The sequence below is a fragment of the Sylvia atricapilla genome, chromosome 1 (assembly GCF_009819655.1).
Source record: "Sylvia atricapilla isolate bSylAtr1 chromosome 1, bSylAtr1.pri, whole genome shotgun sequence".
NCBI classification, from domain to species: Eukaryota; Metazoa; Chordata; class Aves; order Passeriformes; family Sylviidae; genus Sylvia; species Sylvia atricapilla.
In genome coordinates, this window is record NC_089140.1 from 148,799,085 (window position 1) to 148,820,374 (window position 21,290).

The window sequence follows — 21,290 nt, forward strand, 5'->3', positions numbered from 1 at the left end:
TAATATAAAATTAGTTTCAACATTTACAGCATTAAATTAAAAATCAAAGTTTGTGATTTTCCATGACAGTGTGACCATATCAGCTCCTTAGGATCTTTAAGCTAATTTCTGGTAAGAGGATTTCTTTTTTCACATATATATTGTGGAAGATGACAGAAAATAGAGATGTCATGTTTTGTTCATCTGCTGGTTCAAAAATAGATAAAATAGTTTTATTCTCACTTATAAAGGAGGCAGAATGGAAACTTAAGGTTTCCATTGTAAGAGTCAACAAAAGAGCTTAAGAAAGACCCTGAGAGGAATGTCCCCAGTCTGGTGTTTACTCCCAGTCTGGGTTGGGGCACAAATAGGATGACAAGAAGATACAACACAACAACGGTGTCTGTTACTGCCCACAAGGTACAACTTGAAGGTAAATAAATGTACTGCAGCATATTTGGGGTTCTCAACCCAACCAGGGCTACACTCTAAGCACAAACTTAAAATGTGTGAAAATTACTGCTGAATCAAAAGAGTTAAAAGAGAATTAAAATAATGAAGCCTTAACAAACAGTAAAACTAGATTCACTATTTGTTATTATTTAGATTCACATCCAAAGAAGAGAAAGGCTTTCTCCCTTGATGCTGTGCAGAGCAGCTGCAATCCACAAACACCAACTAAATACAAGCAAAATCTCATGTACAGCAGCAGAGACATACAGCTGAACACACAGGAAACACCAAACTGCTACACAAAATCCAAACATATGTCCTAAATTGCTCCTATACAATCTGGAGGTGTTGAGGATACGTTCCTCAAAAGAAGAAACCATAAGAACAAGATGGACCATGAAAGGGGTTTTGCTTCATCAAACTTCACAAGTATCCAAATGAGAAAACAAAGGGAATATTCCCCTATTCCCTTATTTGCAATTTCCTTCACTGAATAATTCTAAAATGCACCTTAGCACTGAATAAATATCCTGTTCTATCAGTTCCTGGGGGAGAGCAGGACAGGAGGTGAGAGCACCCTGCCTGTGCAGTGCAGCAGGACTGTGAATGAGACAAAATACAGAAATAAATACAGAACTACATCTGATCACAGGCTTTGAAAGACACTCTTTCAAAATGAAAATTAGAAGTTTTAATAGAGGGAAAATATTCTTCTCCAACTGATGAATGATTTTCACTAGTTCTATATTTAGAACAAAAACTGACACTGACTGGTGCATAAAATTGCAAATTAAAACATTAAAAGAACCAAGTATGAAAACCTGCATAGCACTAGTCAGATTTTCCCCTTTTTATATGGCATAAGCTTTATTTTTTTGAGAGAAGAGTAGATAATACCTAAAACAACATCACAGAGATACAACTAATGCCTTTCTTAATTATTTTATCCTTTAAAATCCCATTTTATTTTTATTTCCTATGATAGGGGGGGAGGGAAGAAAAGACAATAGTTTAAACATTTTCTCTAGAAAGAAGAAATTTTTTACTCTAATCAGTATCTTAAAAAGCAGATTTTCTAGCACCAGGATGAAAGGGAAGTCCAAGATAACTTGGTAGTGGTTGAACTTTCTGTCCCAAGTCTGTGGCACTCACAGAGCCAATGTCAGGCACTTTGTGAGGCTGCAAATGACTCAGCCCCTCACAGCCTAGACTGCTCAAAGAAACTTCTCTGCCAGAGGACAAAAAAAAAAAAAATTCTACCACAAACCATTTCTTAAAACTATTTTGTTTTTTCTGTTCTTTGATCAGGCAGTGGTGGGGGAAAAGACCTTGCTGAGCTCCTCTGCAATGGATTAAAAAGTCAGAACAGGGGAAATCCAGTTAAAAATCCTGGTAAGCTGCAGAATTTAATAATGGCAGGAGAAAACAGCATCAATGAAGCAGTTCTCCAGAAGTTGTACACTATTGATACTTATATTTTTTGAGATTTCATATACTTTAGTTTCTCTCATGAAGTTTAGAAAGATGAAGATGCTAAATCCTCCATAATTTTCTTTTGTCAATCCCTACTGTCAAACATCCTGAGCAGCCTTGTACTATAAAAAGAATAATTGTCTTTCTACTCTGTCCAGAATTTTTCCTAATTTCAACAATCCACACTGAATATTTCCATGGTAACAGCATATGACCAACACTTTTTCCATGGTAACTGCAAAAACACAGCTTGCCTTTCCAACATCCCAGTCACTGCTGTCACAACAGAGTGAAATCTCTCACCAGCATTTCCTCTCTCCTACCAAATGTTAAGTAAATTGTCAATTTAACTTCATTAGCCACTTTCCCAGCGCTCTGCACAGAAGAATCCCACAAAATTTCTTACTTGAATGAAGGAAAGTGCATTCAGGGAGTTAAACGCATAGATTTATGATGCAGTAACTGAGCACAGAAGGAAGAGGTGGCATGGGACAGCTCCTGTCCCCTGTCACACTGTGCAAGGATCACTGGCCTGATCCTGAGGATAAAAATGGAACCACTTTTCAACAGGTATACCACAGCTACAGAGGTCTCAAACTCCACAGCAGGGAAACACTTAAAAACTGCTCCACTGTCACAGGCCACCAGAGAGGTTTGGATTCTGAGGCAGTGTCCAGGCAATTCGATGTCACACGAGATGGAAACAGTGGACGGTTTTAGGCTGAAGTGCTGCTTCTTTCCAGGAGAATTTCATACAATCCAAGAGCAGTGCAGACCTGCTTCCTGCAGCTTCCTAAACAGCAGCATAAGGACCCTGAGAGGGGCAGGAGGAGGAGGAATCCCAGAATTATTTAGGTTGGAAATGGCCTCAGACATCATGGAGTCCACCCTATGACCAGACATCACCATGTCAGTCAGACCAAAGCCCTGAGTGCCATGTCCAGTCTTTCCTGAAACACCTCCAGGGATGGAGACTCCACCACCACCCTGGGCAGCCCACTCCAGGGAGGGCAGGAGAGGCTGCTGACTTGGAGCAAGATCCCCTTCTGCAGCCCAGGGATGTTTCTGGGGAGATTCTTCTTCTCTGCTCTGCTCTGGGGAGATCCTCCTTGGAGTGTTTTGTCTTTGGGGCTCCCAACACTAAAAGGACGTGGAGCTGCTGGACCAATTCCAAAGGATGCATCAAAAATGATCAAAGGGCTGGGACAACTCTGCTTTGGACACAGGCTGGGAGAGCTGGAGCTTTGCAGCCTGGAGAAGAGAAGGCTCTGGAAAAAACCTAGAGCCCCTTCCAGGGCCTAAAAGGGTTCCAAGAGAGCTGGATAGGGGCTTTTTGCAAAGCCATGGAGTGACAGGATAAAGAGGAATGTCATCAAACTGACAAGGAGCAGTTCTTTATCCAGAGGATGGTGAGGCCCTGGCACAGGTTACACAGAAGAAGCTGTGGCTGCCCCATCTCTGGAAGTGTTCAAAGCCAGGTTGGATGGAGCTTTAAGCCACCTGGGATAGTGGAAGGTGTCCCTGCCCATGGCAGGGAGGTAGAATGAGATGATCTTTAATCCAAACCGTTCTATGATGATATGTCATAGAATCACAGAGATTTTGGGAAGTACACATCTTGATCATAACATATGAAAACAAAATGCCACCTCAACCCACTTGTTTGTCTATTCTTGTCTGATTGAAATTTCAAAACAAAAACCTTTTGATAGGTGACATCTCATAAGAACACAGTAACAGCTTTAAAGTACTTTAAACATGTGGAAAAAAATAGAAAAAAAAAACCAAACTCGAGACAGACTCTGCTTTCTGAACTTGAATGTCTTTTTCTGCCTAGAAAAAGAGAACTGTACTTTCATGAAGTGTGCAGAATTCTAGAAACTTGCTGTGTGCAATAACAAACAACAGAATAACACCAGAATACAATCTGAGGCATTTTAATCCACCCTTCACACTTCAGTTGGGCACTGAGATGCAGCTCCTTCCCTCTCTCAACAATCTGCTCAGGACCATCACAGGAGGGACCCCAGGCAGCAGCACTCCAGGCAAAGTTCCTGGGAATGCAGCAGCTCTCTGGCTCCCAGGAGCAGGGCACAGACAACATGTACCAGACTTGAGCTCTTCTTTGAAACCCCATTACCTCTGAAGACAATAATTAACAACAAATGCACTATAAGTAAGGATTTACATCCTGAGGTTGTTGAACTGAACTAAAATTGGAAGATAAATTTACAATAAGAGTGAATGCAATGAAAGAGAAGAAATGAAGTGTAAAGAAGTTAATAATAAACACTAGAGATTATGTATGCAGATTACATTCGATGCTAAAATAAAGTGCCTCAGAAAACGAATAGCATAACAGGATGGCAGGTTTATTGACATGTATGTGCCAATAATCAATTTATTGTTATTTGCCTCATGTCTGTCTTAGCTATTTACATTTGAGGTAAAGATTTGAGGTCTGAAACACCAGCTCTCTGTGTACTTTTATAGTGCCTGGTAGAACTGGTATAGGCTGAAGTACAATGGCACTCATATACTGCTAAAAAAAATCCCATCCTATACTAGTCAAATCATGAGACAAGATGATTTATCTGGTTTAATGTGCAGTGGGAAGAGAAAAGGGCACCTTATCTTCCATAAGTACTAAAGCTAGAATTCAAGAATTCTGTAGTTCTAAAAAAAATTAAAAATATTCTTTAAAGGTACAGAGTGATGAACTTTTGGAGAACACAGAGGATTTGTATTTTAAAAAAACAGAACAAAAGGAAAAAATTCATTTACTCATTTTAACAGTACAACCAAACTGACATCTTCAAACTGCAGAGACAAAGAAAACCCCAACTTCTTAGAAATGAAGTCACTTCAAAAGAATATTCAGAATTTTTAAATGTCATAAAGGCTACTAAGCACAGTAACACAGAAATGATAATACTGAAACATCTCTGAGGACCCCATCATCATCAGTAATACCATTATCCTAATAGAGTCCTCCCGACTACTTAGTTTCCTGGAAGAACTGACAAGAGAACATTTAAATTCCAAACCAGGTATCATTCCAACAAAAAAATGCTTTGTCTATACAGTATCTGAGTGCAGGGACATTTTGAAGCAGATAAAATCTGACCATTAAAGCAGAAAAACAACAAAGGGAGGATGAAAGATACACTGGTCTTGCATACCAATGTTAAAAATATTTAAGATTAGTGTTTCTAGAAATATGCTATTATTTCTCTGCAACCTTTTCCCCCTAGAGAAAGGGAGGAGAGACTTAAGGCACAGATTTGCTTCTCTCTCAACATGTAATTAATTAGTTCCTTTGATGAGTTTATGAATTTAAATATTCTCACACTTGTCTTTAGGTTCCCTATACAGGGAATAAATGAACATTAACATTCTACATAATGAAGCACTCATGGTAAATTAATTCATTAACTTTGAAAAACACTGTCCCCATGTAACAGGAGCTTTTTTAAAAGCCTCAAACAAATCACCGTGTACAGTACAATCCAGAAAGAGCAGCTATTGTTCTTACCCCATTTAGTGTCAGAGAAATGCTGAATTTCAGAAATTGCAGCATAATAGCTGGGAAGGGGAATTCATTATGCTCACAATGTGGATATCCCGTTGACCTTTTTAGTCACCTTAACAGGTGACAGAGATCTCACCGTTTCAGCTCCTTGCTACTGGCTGTACCAAGCAGACTGAGCACTTCCCCCTGCCCCACCCAGTGTAACAACCTCAGAATCAAATTAAATGCTGACCCTCCCGGCCAGAGGAGGAACCCTGAACCACCCAGCTGAGGGACAAGAGAGCCAAAATTTCACTAAGATTTGTAGCAAACATAGATGTCCCTGCATGGATCTCCCACATCTTGGTCAACTGGCTTTAAAACATGGAATCAGTGAATTGTTAAGGTTGGAAAAAACCTCCAAGGTCATCATTGTTCAACTCTCAGCCCAGCATCACCATCATGTTCACCACTAAACCATGTCCCCAAGTGCCACCTTCACACATTTTTTGGAACACTCTCAGGAATTGTGATTCCACCACCTCCCTGGGCAGCTTGTTCCAATGTTGTCCAACCGTTTCAGCAAGGATGTTTCCTAACATCCAACCTAAACACCTCCTGGTGGAACTTTGAGCCCATTTCCTCTCACCTTGTCTTTTGTTACCTGAGAGAAAAGACCAACACCCAATAAGGTATCAAAATTTAGCATAAATAAATGGAGGGAAACAATCCCAAACTTATACAGTAAGAGGCTCTCAGCATATCATTTCTGTTGAGAAGCGAGATCGTGGAGTTCTGGTTCGCACATTCATGAATCTCCCAAATCAATGTTCATCAACAGTCAAAAAAGCAAATGATAAATTGTGCATTACCCCATGATTGTAAGGAGAGTAATATAAAACAAAATAAAGAGCACCATTAGGTCATAACATGAACACATAGATCACCTTTCAAACAGACAACAGAGAGTTCAAAAGGGACAAGACTGACATATGGAACAGCTCCCATTACAGCCAACTTAGCCTTTGACAGTTAGAAATTTACATTTTATTATTGTATTTTGCCAGGGTATCGTCTGCTGGGACAAATGCAAAATGCAAAATGCATCAAATCACTGCAAGAACCATGTTTAGAAGATGTCCTGTTAGCTCTCTCATGCAATAAAAAAACCTGGGAGCACAAGGACACCAGTAAGTGCAGAGCTGCTAGAAAGCAATTTAGCTGTGACTCTTCTTGCCCTGGCAAGTTGTGAAGCACTGACAGGAATGAAGAATTTTAGGAAGGAGGCACCCACTAAGGATGAGTAAAAATGCCTAGAACCAGAGAAACCACGTTCAGCCCCGGAAGCTCCTAAGCTAACAACAGCCGGAGGCCAAAAGCCTAGAAGAAAACAGAAGTACATGCACAACTTTTCCTGTATTGCCACTGGAATCTGCTTTCAGCCACTGCCACAGTCAGGATATTGACTGATCCTTACAGCCACTCATGGTTTTGCTTTCTTTAGTCTGGAAAAACACCCAACATTTTTCTCTGTAAAACAGCACACCATCAACGCAGGTCAGCAATTCAGATTACTTGGGTTACTTTCCAATTGGATAAATGTGTATCATCAGAAACATCAGTAATTTATCCCTTCCGTACTGTGTCCTGATTGCAAACAGTGCAAAAGGAAACAAGTCCAGCAGCAAATGAGAAGATATGAAAGTAAAAATTGCCCAGCTAAAGACATTACTTTTAAGAGACAAAAGTATTTTGATCATCATTGTAAATGTGGTTGGTCTTCAAAAGAAAAAGGTACCACAGCTACCCTATGATTAAAAGTCATGTCACAGTTGCCATTGATTTTTCTAGCTCTTTACTGTTCTTCCCATCAGGCTCTTAACTCCTCTTTGGAAAGTTTAGCATTTGCAAGGTTAAAAACAATATATAAAAAATAAAGTACCAACTAAATTTTCGATATACTTAGCATCCCTAATGACACTTTCAAAGGACACAGAGTACACAGCACCCACAGACACCAAAGTTCCAACAAAGCATTAATGGATCCTCCTCCCTTTTCATCACTGAATGAGGGAAGGTTGAATTGCTTCAGCCACACGACCTTTTGGAGAAGCAGGAGATAATAGGAAGGTAAAAATGGTGTTCAAAGATTTGGTTCATTTGTGGTCCCATAAGAGCTGGATATAAGTAAATAGAAATCCAAATCCCACAGCTGTTCAGCATCCATACCAATGTTATCTTCACCTCCTACAGAATACTTTGGATTTATGTTATTTCATCAGAAAAGCTCCTAGATAAGTGTCACTTCAGAGCTTTTTGGACACTGGGCAAATGAAGGAAATCTTACATCTGTGTGTGCATATATATCTATATGTACATTTCTACTAGGAAATTTCACTTGCTGTCAAGGGGCATTTCTCAAAGTCTCAATTCCCTGGCACCCATGTTTTCATAATGTCAGGGTATGCTCTTCCTTCACTATCAGCATTTTCAACAAGCTCTACAGGGAACTTTAGTGTAGCAACAGTGTAGGGCTTGTGCAGTTAAGTCCTCAAATATTTTTAAAGTATCTTTATATTTTACATTAGGGAGGTTTCAAAACCAAAATCTTTCAATCATTACTAACAACTACTATAATTTTTGTCTAAATGCATTTGCAAGGTAACGCAGAAATCATTCCTATTCAACCTGAATAAGCTCTGCATGTAATTTTGTTGTATTTTTCTGTACTGAAAGATTACTTATAATAGTAATGCATACCTGCAAGTGGATCCTGGGACAAAATCCAAATAAGAGAGTTTTTAATACAGGAATATCTTGTTTTGTCACGGTAAAATCAGTGTAAACATATCAGACAAACAAAAAAGTAAAGAGTAGAGTAATTACTCCAGAAAGACTGTATGTTTATTATAAAAAGGAAGCCATTATTACAAGTATCTGGTACTTGTAATTCCAAAAAATTCTAACAGAAGCAAATACTGCACCTTCCTTTTATTCAAAGTCATTTAAACACATGGCATTCTCTCTGCAATACAAATATTAGGGAGATTATGCCTCAAATTTCAGTTTGTCACTTTAGGCAAAACCGCACTCAGCAATCATTCAGAATTTTGCAATCCTGGATAAATTACACAATTAACTCAATGCTATTTTTCTTTACCCCACTAATGTTTGTGAATTATTTTTCTTCACCTTCATAAGGTAAGGATACAAAGAGATACCTCAAAAACACTGTCACAAAATATTTTTAAAAGACAGCAGGGCAAGGTCTCATGATGGGGAAGTTGGGCCAGACTCTCATGCCCACAGCTGTCTCAAAAATTCACCCTTCAGTCTGTAGAGCCCAGCCAAGGGTTGTCTTTGCTTTACAAGACACAAATATTCAAACACACAGCCACATCTCAAATCCGTTTAATGCAAATGGCACAGCAATTAGAAAAGTGTTTCCAGCAGCACACACAACCCTCCAAAGCAAGGAGAGATGAAAAACTCACCATCACTGAGATCCTGCAGAAGGTTTTCTTGGCAAGAAAAGTCCAGCTTCACTTTAATGTTTACAATAAATGTTGCAATCTTTCCAGGTTTTAGAGGAAACTGGCAGAGGGTGTCTTCTAGATTCCAACTCAAGAAATCTCCATACAGCTTCTCTGTATCAAAATATGTAAATATTTCATAAGCACAAGCCTTGCATTAAGGAAGTTTCAGTTTTGAACTGCTGCAGAGAGTACTAACCAATTTTTCATGTCCTGATTAAAATCTAAAATATTCAGAATTAAGATATTAAAACTAATGTAGCACTAGAAAGGTAGACAAGTTACTGGATACTGACACTGACCTGGAATCACACTGATGATAAAGCTCAAAATATGAATTTAAGTGAAGAAAATCACTACTATAAAAAAATTTGTACAATAGGCAGCATTAAATACAAACTTCAAATATAGCCTGGAAGAGTTCTAAATGTTCATGTAGTTTTGAATCCTACCCAGTTCAACTCAGGAGGTGTCACATGAGTGCAGAGCAGTTTTCATCAAAATACACCAAACTTAAATCAGCTGAAATTCTGAAGCAGCTGTAACCATTCTTCAGTTATTTACTGAGCAATAGAGAAGGTTAAGAAGTCTATTGGCTTTCATCTTTTTATAAGGTCCTTTCTTAAAGCTGAGAAGTAGCTTTTTATAAGAGCCAATCATTAAGGATGCCAGATCGGATTAGTCTGTGACAAAAGAAAATTAGTTTAATAAATTATTTGCCATTGGTCCATTTGAGATAGGGGATCTGTAATTATTAAGTTGTCCCTCCTAAGTCTGACATGCCAGAAAATTATACAAGGGGGAAAAAAACAGAATTTACTGTTCATCTACAATGCACCTTTAGTTCTGGCCAGGGTAAACCCACCCCATCCATAAATTCATTCATATATATATATAAGACCAGTCAATACTAAATACTACAAGAAAGTCTATTGATACATGAAATAACCATGAGGGTTTGACTGGGAGTGTCCTAAAGCTATGGTCATTGATTTATTATAGCAACACATGTTATCTCCAAAGTATACTGGAGAATTCTTCTAAAAGCTCCTTTAAATGCCATTTGAGCACCGCTTTGCTTAACAGGGACCACTGAAAGTCACACAGCTCATCTCTACATCCTCTCATGCTACTTGATAAAAGGTAATTAAAATCTGCTGTGATGTCAGAACCTTTCCAAAACCACCATCTAAGAGCCACCTGTGAAGGAACAGCGTGGAGAGACTGCCTCAACTACTACAACTTGTAACAAGGGATCTTTCAGAAAAAGCAAATGGAATTCCAGATTATGTCCAAATCATGTGGATTTGCACAGAAATCCTTGGTTTCACTTTCTAGGGAAGGAGAAAACAAAGAGAAAATTTTTTCCATTCACTTCAACCTAAACAATAAAAGCTCTGCCTGAAAGATATTCTTCTCACAGACCACCAGATGTTGTCTTGTGTCTTTGCCCATGAAATCGCTTGTAAAGATTTCTTTATAAAAACAAAGACGAGGTAAAAATAAAAAACCCTCCCAAAAATCGTTTCCCTAAACTTACCTCCACCTCACCTAATGATTTAGCTAGAACCCTATCACCATTCTGATAGTTTTCTTCTACTTTGAAGAAAAAAAAGTAAGTTCATAATTATGGCAATCTCTATCCCCTTTTCCTGTTAGATAAGAATCCAATATAAAAAAAATCCAATAATAAAGGAGTGCCTTCCCTCAGTGTTAATAAAGAAGGACATATCCCAAGCAGGGGAGCACCAAACTCTTTCCAAAACATGTTTTCATTAAGAAAGAGATTTATTTGAAGACATTACAAGTAAAAAGACTTCTGAAGTGAGAACAGCCCTTGCAGATAGTTTCTAATTAACACCAGTAATTACAACACAAGATCTAAATGCTTGAGCTAAAAGCTAAGTGGTAGATGTAGAGAATCAGCTAATTTATATTTATCTGACACTTGGTTATAGTTTTACAATGTTGACCTTGTTCAGTAATCAGTATTACAGTGACTTATACTCTGGCTTCAGACCTTTCAGTTCAGTGGAAGGCTAAACTGGGGCAAACCTGCATTCAGCTCTTTCAAGTCCAAAATCTGTGTTCAGCAAACATCTTACAAGCAACTGTTATCAGGACTTGTAAATAGCAACCTGTTTCATTTTACTGGGTACTAAATCACTAAAATCCTAACAAATATCATGTAAAAGCTTAGCCAGAAACTAACTTTGGGTCATCCTAGGCAAATCTAACTCTTAACATATTTTAAGGTCTACCAAAGAAAAAGCCCACACTGAGATTTTGCATAGAGAAACTGGGTAAAAAAAGTCTTTTGAGAACACAAGAACCTCAATTCTTTTCAATCTTAAATCCCCTGGTAAATCTGGCTTTTTGCTATAGTTTATTTTCTAAACTCAAAATAACTATCAGTTCTAAATGCACAGACATCGGCATTCATACATTTTTACTTCTCCTAGGCCTGGCAGGTAGAAATGAACCTGCAGGACTTGTTATGTTCTTTCCAATGTAATAACACATTTAGGAAGGAAAGAAGTTATTGCACAGAAGTAATTGTGTTCAGAGGAGAGTGAGAATATGTGAGAGGAACAACTGCAGACACCAAAGGTCAGTGGGGAAGGAGGGGCAGGAGATGTTCCAGGTGCCAGAGCTGAGATTGTCCTGCAGCCCACAGGAGCCAGGAGAAGGACTCCTCTCCCTGACCAGCAACAGGAATAAGGTGTGATGAACTGATTGCAACCTCCATCCCCACCTCCCTGTGCCACTGTGAGAGAGGATGGAAAATCTTGGAAAGAGGGAGTGGTGGGGGAGGTGTTTTAAAGATGTATTTTACTTCTTATTATCCTGTCCAATATTGTTAGCACTAAAATCCAAATATCCCCAAAGTGAGTCTGTTTTGCCTGTGACAGTAACTAGTGAGTGATCTCTCCTGGTCCTGAACTCATGAGACTTTCGTTGCATTTTCTTCCATTGGCCCTTTGTGGAGGGGAGTGACAGAGGGTGTCTGGCATCCAGCCAGGGTCAACCCACCACAACAACACAAATCCAGTTTGAAATAATTTACAAAGTTTTCTTCAGGAAAAAAAAAAAAAGGTAAATAGATCTAGCCCTGGATATTCACAGTTCTTCCTCAAGCTCAAAGTAGATTTTTCGTTTATGGTCTGACAGATGTGTTCAAAGGCCATGGGAAGAATACAGCTGGACAGGTGAACTTGTTTCTCTACATTTGAATTCCTGTCACTTCTAGCAAAGATGAGTGGGGATTTTGCTTTATCCAGATTCATTCAGTGTGTGTAGCTGGGCTCACCACACGTGCCAAGATTGCCTGGTGGGCTCTTCTCAAGTCTCAAGTTTGAAAACACCAGGGTTATATATTTGCCCCTGAGTGGATCAAATAATTGGTTTATCGAAGCCTTTGGATTGCACTCCCTTATCTGAGACACAACAAGCCTCTAACAAGAGCTGACTGGAGCCAAAGGGAAAGCATCCAGCTCTGCACAGGTCATCTTTCCAAAAAAAGGATTCAACTGTCTGACCCAGTGAGGGACAGTGTAAGGTGACCCAGAGCTGACCCTGACAGTATGGACATGTGATGCCCAGCCTACAGATGCCCCAGCCTGGCTCAGGGGTGCAGTGAGACACGAAAAGCCATGACAGATGTGTCTATTGTGGCAGCATGACAAGTCTCTCTTGCTGATCTGCCTCAGGAGCTGTTCCATAACACACGGCTGCTGAAGGACTCAAAACCCTGTGATGTCCTTTATGAACTGCACAGGGGGACTGGAGCTCCAAGTCCTTATTTCTCTGAGGGCCAGAGCAGAAAACCCAAAGAGCTGCACCTGATAGTGACAGAAGAGAAGCAAGGGAAGGCAAGTGTGAAAGTCATACCTCCAGAGGTTCTCATTAACACGACACCACTCAAAACAATGCCAGAGAACTTGGCTTCCTCAAGGACAGTGAATGGCTACAAATCCAACAACAGTAAAAAGGAGAATGTTTGCCATTTACAGCATGCATCTTTGTGCTAAAGGCTGTGGGTCCAGAAAGTAGGGAAATGGGTCACACAGGCAGCAGCTACAAGAGATTAACAAACAACTGCCAAGGTAAAAAGAAGCAAAGGAAATCAGGTGTAGCAAAGGTTGACTGAAACTCTTTGTATTTGGCTGGAATTGGCCAACAGCTTCTTATGGGCTCCTGAGCTGACTGGCAAGCTGTGGTCAGGCGAATGAAGGTGACCACCAGCTTTCAAGGAGACCTTGAGCACTTTGAACAGGCACATGTCAGTGAGAACAACCAAGAGACAACTTCTTAATACATTATGCACACCTGCACATGGTCTCGATGTGTAACACCGAGAGTTTGTGTTGCTGTTAGAAATGGTTTGATGTCATTTGCCCATGAGTTCCACACATGTATTCACTGACCAGGTGGAGCTGCTGACATTACAAATTTTTAGTTCCCTACTGACCACCAGAATCCCATCTCACTGTACTGTCAGCCCAGCCTCACACATTTGTATCAATTTATGGTCATAACTAAAATGGAAGAGAGCCTGTGAAAAAAGGCAAAGGTCCATCCCCAACACAAGAAAGATCTGCTGGACAAAGTCCAGAGGAGGCCACTAAGTTGATCACAGCACCTGTGCTATGAAGACTGAGAGAGCTGGGGTTATTCATCCTGGGGAAGAGAAGGCTCAAGGTAGATCTTAGAGCCCTGTCCAGTGCCTAAAGAAGCTCCAAGAGATCTGGAGAGGAACTTTGGACAGGGCATGAAGTGACAGAACAAGGGGGAATGGCTTCAAACTCACAGAGGACAGGTTTAACTTAAGTATTGGGAAGAAATTCTTTACTGTGAGGGTGGTGAGGCCCTGGCATAGGTTTCCCAGAGAACCTGTGACTGCCCCACACCTGGAAGTGTTCTAGGCCAGGCTGGATGGGGTTCCAAGCAATCTGGAATGGTGGAAGGTGTCCCTGCCCATGGCAGGAGAATTGGAAGTCCAAGGTCTTTGAGGTCCCTTCCCAACCAAACCATTCAGTGAATGATTCTGTGATACTCTGCAACACCTTCATGCAATTACATTTGAAATACCATAACTATTGCATGCTTAATGTGAACAATTAGTTCTTCAGCCTTTTGCAGTTCTTTACATTGTTTCCACAGAACAGTCATTTAAAAAATCACACTTAAGGTTTTTTTTCCCTCCAATAACACAATTCATCTCGAGCACACAATTCCAAATACAGGGGTGCATTTCACTTCTGTGAGACAATGCAAGAAACTGAACATTCTGCTTGCCAGGACCTTGGATCACCTCAAGTTCTGCTTTCCAAAGAAGGTTAAGATGATTTCCAGAGGTCTCTGCCCACACAGACATTTCTGACTGCACGATTCTGATGGCACAGTTCTCACACTGTCAGAACAAATATCATTCAGTGCCTCTCAAAACTCATTCTACTTCTGGTTTTCTGAGATAGAGATTTAAGATGCATTTCTGGAGTATGCCCACAGCTTACTCATCAGAAATTTTCCTTTTTCTGATAGATAATTATCATGCCTAATAAGATTTAAGACACTGTCAGATACACAAAGGGGCTTCATTGTAAACATCTCCTAGAGAGAGAGAAAATACAGGATTAAGTACAATTTAAACTTTTACTGAAGTTAGAAGTGAGACTATCAACTGTTTTTTTTCCCCACTGTTTTTGACAAAAGTTGTCATGGAGAGATGGTGGTTTTAAAGTTGGCATGAGTCTCTTTTTCAACACTGTGAACCCATTAACTGTGTAATGTTATGTACAAAAATTCTGATTCACATGTGATTCACAGGCCCACATATTCCACTGTTTAATACATAAATTTCTCCATTTCACCTGAGTACTGTATTTGGCCTCTCCATTCCACACATGCAGCCCCTTGCCCAGGAGGAGCATGTTGGAATTTCTGAAATAAGAACAATACGTCATCATACATTTCAACCCCTAAAATTATTCCTGGTAACAAGTCTCAGACCAAAAATCTATTCTGAGATGATTGGCAACTACTATTCTCTGAGGTTGTAGAGAAGGGGATACTCTGTTATAAAAAAATCACGAGCTTGAATACTGAAATGAACAGAAATCACAAGGTATCACACTGCATTTTAATGCTCTGGCACTGACAGAATAAAGCCCGCAATAAAATAAGGTATTTCTACTGTCAGTAAACATTATGCTGCTTGTCACCTGCAGTATTTTTGTTAAGATCATTTTCATAACAATCCCTCAGAGGACAAACCAAAAAAAAAAAAAAAATACATCACAAAACAAAAGCAGGATTCACCTATCAGACTACTTTTTAATACTAACACCGACAGAGTATTTCAAGAGAATTAAGTGTACACAGAGGATGTGCTGTATTCCATCCAGAGCTTCAATTATTCTTTTAACTCACAATAGCTTATTTTATTTATTGCTTTGTCTTTTAAAGTCTTCTCTCCATTTTTTTTCTTACTGCTCACTGAGTGAGATAGAAACAGGCTTATTTACTTCTGCTCCATCAAGTAGGACAACATTACTGCTAATAGTAATTTATTTAATGAACTAATCAGCATATTTAGACATGAGAAAATAATTTAGAGCCAAGATTCTTCCTCTTTACAAGTAATTGCCTCAGTATTTTTTCCCCAAGTAACAGTGAAATTAAATCTAGGTTTCCAAAAAGCAAGTGACCCTTTAACACACAGATGGTTCTATGATTTCCTTCACTTTCTACATTTTCTTTTGTTCTCTACATTCTCTTTCATTTCTACATTCCTACAATAAAATCAAACTGAATTACTTCAGCTCTGTAATGAGGACTATATTTATTTTAAACTGACCTAAAAGAAGTTTAACACAAATAATATCCCTTTTAACAGAGAAGAAGTCAGCATCATTATTTCCAAATATAAATCAGGATACACACCCTTGGTGTTGACTGTTTTTGCTGTCACCTCCAGTTTCTCCAATGGTTCTGTTCCAATGTTCTCTAATTTAATGATGAGCTGCTGCATCTCTCCATTGTACAGCTGGACAGACACATTAGTGGAGATTTCATCCCCTGAAGAAGGCTGAAGTGTATGAGCAGACCTGCAAAATGTGACAAACAAATTATTATGATGAAAACGTTAAAAGCCTGTCCAAGTTACTCTATTTACTATTCCTGGAAGACTCAGAAACTACTGCTGAAGACACGAGATACCATTTTCCATTTCCATTTTTAGAACATTGAGGAGAAAAATTAATAATTTATGCATAAGTCATATTTCAAGCAATATATAACACATATTCTAACTCTGAAAGCTTGTTAAACTACCTGCAAAAACTGTAAGGAAGTGGAAAGGAAAAAAAAATCAAGAGCAGGTCACTACAAATGAGCAGGTTTAGTGGACAGTGCAGGGCATAAATCTCATAGCAGTGGATCCTGGGAAAAATTCCCAGTGTGAAAGGTGAAACAGTGACTAGAAATGAACTCTTTGGAGCATGAATGAGGGAAGGAGGTTGCAGAACAGGACAGATGGGTAGACTGTATTTTCCTGTGCTAATGCAGAGTGGCCAGAAGGCATCAAAGATACAAGGACAGAAGTTACAGAGATTAATGACCAATAATTCCACTTCTTTCTGCAGGTATTCCTGCCATCCTTCCCTTTGATCCTGTCCTTTCTTACCACAATACAAGCAGCCTCCACAAACAGGAGCAGATTTCAGTCTTTCAGAACAGGTATGTAACAAGGACTCCAAACAAGTATTTTTTGATCATTCAGAATGTACTGTCATGTACTGTTAGCATTTCTGGGCTCTGAAATTTGAGCATGTGGAGTGAAAGAGAAGAAGGAATTTATTTTTTTCCCCTCATATTGAGACAAAAGTATCATGGAATTGCATACTAAAAAGCAAAACAAATCATGTTTTCAGTTGCTATATAAATGCACATGTATTTATTAGTGATTCTTTTCCTGTATATTTTTCTCTCTTACTTTCTGTTTCTTCTGTGATAATTGATCTGAATGATGCCTGGACTGGATTGTTAAGATATAAGTGAATTTTTATATATAAACAGTGACTTTTTAGCTTGATATATCCTTCTTTGCCCAAAACCAAAGTTTTGAGCACAACAATACTGCAACATTCATTCTGCATGTTTCTATGAAGTTCCATGGTTTCAAGCAGTAAAACAAAAACCTCAGGTTTGCATTCTAAAGCAAAAATGCAGATTTAGATTATATCCTGTTTTACTCAAGCATTGATTATACACTCAGGTGGAAGAGCTTTTATTCAGTATATGACTAACACTTAAATACGACCAAATAAAATCAACATTTAATTTAATTTTTCACCTTGGAAGGGAGGTGCTGATCTGCAGCCTTGGCAGAGCTGGAATGACTTCGACAGTGCAGCCGTTGGTCTTCACTCCTGGCAGATTGTCCAGAAGGCAATCACTGAAGACTCCAAAAACTGAAGTATGATAACCTGAATTTTGGATGAAACCACCAGTTATGTTGTGAATTTTACTGTTCTCTGGCAGGTCGAAAAGTACTAAACTTACTGGTCAGATCTTGTTGGTGTATCTGCTACCCAAACCACCACCTTCTCTACAAGAAAATCTCCTATGGACACATAATATGTACAGGACTTTCAAACCCCTGAAATAACACCATTTATAAGTATAAGAACACATGTTCACCTCTGCATCTGTGGCATGCAAAATAAAAGAAATTGTAAAGAGCCTCCAATTTCTACAATGCATTACAGTAACTTCTGCAGAATTCTTTACAAGATCCACATCACAAGTCATAGCATGGACATCATTTTATACCTCATCATCAAATTCACTGGTGCACATAAAACACGTCGACCTTCAACATAAATTTCCTATTTCCTCAGAAAAATGTTCATAGGAAAGAATCTCAACCGCATACAGAAGGATAAAAGCATCCTAAAGGAAATTTTTAATAGAAAAAATATGCATGCATAAACACAGGAACCTGCCATGAAAGAACACAACTTCTAAAAGTTCAATTTAGTGGAAAAATACCTCTCCAGTGATTCCTTACCAAGCAATATTTATGAGTTGTATCTGAAGGAAAATTTGATACATTGACACACAAAAAGCTGCCAAGTCCAGAAATCAACTCCTCTACTTGCAATACATTTTTAGTACGTGGAACTCAAAGGAGACAACTACAGTACAAATGTTCTGAATGCTTTGAGGCTATTTTGTATTTACTGAAATAGTTTCTGGGGAAAAAAATCACATGAAAAATTGTTTTATCGGCAGACACAAAAGCACTTAAGAAAAACTCAATGAGAACAGTTTCTTCAAGTTCAAAGCCATCTTCTTTTAGTGCTTAGGCTTTACTAAAATGGTTCTTATCCTGTATCCTAACTTTGCATTCCAAGAAGATAATTAAAAATGTGACTTGGTAAGATGATTCACTCCTACTGCATGTTGAATCCATCCTCTCCACATATGCCTCCTTTTCTAGGTCTGCTAGCCTTTTGTAAAAGCTCTTTAATTTTCCTCCTTACTACAAACACAGTTTTATTTAGGCTTATTAATGAAATGATATCTTGACTGCAACAGGCCGTACACCCTGGCTAAACTGTTTCCACAGAAGCAATCTGCAAAAATTTCTGTAATCTTACATGAACACGATTAATTAAGGAAAAAAAAAACCCTGTAAGATTATCTTCTGCATTCTCAAGAAAAAAGTTCTCAAGTAATCCTCCTCAGAAGCTTTCCAAATGAAAGCATTAATAAAGGGGAGCTGGAGTTCATTATCCTCGTCCTCTCACACATGAGATACTCCAAGAATGTGCTCGTTACTGCTGCACCAAGTGATTCATCAGGCTGTTTTTAATGAAGCCTGGTACAGGGAACAGATTCCCTAGTTTTCTTTTTTCTTTTACTTACTGAAGAGAACTTGGAATGGTGAACACACACGTGGCAAACAAAGCCATGCAACCCACAGGGGTGTAAAACTCAGGTTGTTCTGCCCCCCAAAGAGCGAGTGGAGCCATCCCTTACCATTGACAGTGATCTGCCCCGTGGTTTGGGGAACCCCAACCAGAGTCACGGGGTAGAGCCCAGATTCCGCAGGGAGGGAAAGGGCAGCAGGGAGAGATTCGAATTCTACTCCAGTTGTCAAGAGACCCTGAAAAAACACATTGCACAGATGAATCCATTTATGATATACACTTACATTTTTATGCCACTTACTTATATTTTAATCCCATGCATTACATCAGCCAAACTTTTATGATTTATTTCAATTTACTCATAGCAGTTATTCTGGGGTTTAAGTTGCAGTGACTGCAGCGTGCATCCAGAATTACAGCAGGATTTGTATTCAACATGGAAACGTGTTTCAGGACCTGAGCTGGGAATAATGTCTGTAAAACTAGTAAAAATTTATACCTAAGCACAGTAAAAAAAATTACAGGCATCATCTGCACGGTGCTGTTTTGTGCCTACATTAAATTGTACCTGTGACTTTAACTTGAATATTTGATAGATTTTGGACAGTGGAAATCACACATCAATAGTAGATCTTGCTTAGCTTCAATTACCTGCCCAAAATATGTTTTCTAAGAGGAAAAAAAGAATATTTGTATTTACAGATAACAGAGCTTAACCATCCAACCTAAACATTTCAGTGAGTTGGAATAATGCATTCATTTTGCTAACTGATCCTCTCAAGCCTAAATGCCTGCAATTACTCCCTTATTATCAGAGAAATCTTTTACCATCCTAAATTTAAAACATGGGATAAAATGAGAAATGAAGCAGAAAAAGAAAATCATTGATGAAATTTCCGAACACAGCATTACTGTTCTTAGCAGACTGGGGGTTTTCTTTAAGCTTGGTTCATGAATTGAAGATGCTTGAGCATAGAATGCTGTTAAAAGCAAACTCAATTCTGGAAAGCATATAAATCCGAGTCACCAGTTGTTTTTCTAGACACGTATTTATTTTTATTTTTGAATAAAGATGCTACAGAAAGATCTCCATCAATAAAAGCAGTAAGTACAACTGGATTAAATCTCAACTCTGTGTGGGTGCTTCATGAGAACTGAGAACTCTGTTAAAGAGGAACATACTACTTTTGTGAAGAGAGATGAAAAAACTCACAGTTTGAGCCACAGAAAAACATGTAACATACCCAAAATCTGTAAAATCTTTGTTCTAGCAATTACTTCTTTGTAGACTTGACACTCTTGAGACAACACCTAATTCACCCAAAGCTACTCTGGCTTTGTGGAAAGCTGCATTAGTGAACTCTGTCCTTGAGACTGCATTCCATTTCACCATTTTACTTGAGTTGTAAGTAAATACTCTGTCACATTCTCATTCCTATTGAATTTTCATTTTCCTCCCATTTCACATGGAGACTTCAGCTGTCAGAAACAATCCTCAAAAACACAAGTAAAACCTAATTTTGTCTTTCTATATATTCACCACCCAGTGTATCAGAGCACTGAGACTTGTTGATTCCCACATTAATCTTTCCAGTGGGACTCACCCCAGAGAAACAGGATGAGCATTCTCTTTTTAACACTGATGTAGTCTCAATTTTCACAGCAATTCTGCTGCTTTTGCTTTGGCTGAAGCCAATCTTAGAACACAAACAAAAAGTGACCCCATAAACTCTCTAGAACTCACTTTTAAAGCTGGTACAGAAAGCTTTTAAACTTCTAGTCTCAAAAACACTGATCTATCACTTGGCCTAATATTCAAATACATCTGAATCATTCAGGATTCATCTCAATTAACAACTTTCATCCAAAGACTTAAAGTCCTGCAAAATCAGTGATAAAAAACCCACAGACTCTCCAATGTCTTGTTTACTATCAGCTGTAGCAAATGTAAATAAATAAAACTGACAGAGACCCCTAAATATTCTCTAAGATGTAATGTAAACCTTGAAAACAAAGGGATTTTTTAGGGAATAAACACAATGTAAATGCCAAAACACCTGCACTAAGCACACACTATGCCTTGACTATAAATTGAAGAGCTTCAAATGCACTAATACAAAAATGAGAAAGCAGTAGTCCATTCCTCCACTTTCAGATTCTACTATTCAGTAAAACTTCCAAGTTTTGAAAAGCAAAGGCATTAAGAAAACATTAAAACTCATTGAAATGGGGAAAATCAATAGAAAAATCAACTAGACTTCAGATTTCCAGACATAAACTGAAGTCAAGGCACTCACCCTTAAAACTTAGGCCACACAAGTGAGTTTTAAAAGACAGTGATATCTCTCAGAATGTCTGAAAGACAATTTCAAGATCGCAATTTGCTGAATTGGACAATTCTGC

General features: G+C 38.7%; 1 protein-coding gene across 2 annotated transcripts in view; it reads right to left on the minus strand.

The window, feature by feature from the left end:
* The window catches only part of TRAPPC9 (trafficking protein particle complex subunit 9), a 462,611-nt gene that overhangs the window by 385,694 nt on the left and 55,627 nt on the right, over window positions 1-21,290 (minus strand). For both annotated transcript variants that reach the window (XM_066336558.1, XM_066336551.1), the window contains 4 exons: window positions 18,997-19,123; window positions 17,306-17,438; window positions 15,895-16,058; window positions 8,911-9,063 (listed from right to left, as the gene is read on the minus strand). In XM_066336558.1, the coding sequence (XP_066192655.1) occupies window positions 8,911-9,063; window positions 15,895-16,058; window positions 17,306-17,438; window positions 18,997-19,123 (577 nt within the window). The remainder of the gene's footprint in view (window positions 1-8,910; window positions 9,064-15,894; window positions 16,059-17,305; window positions 17,439-18,996; window positions 19,124-21,290) is intronic.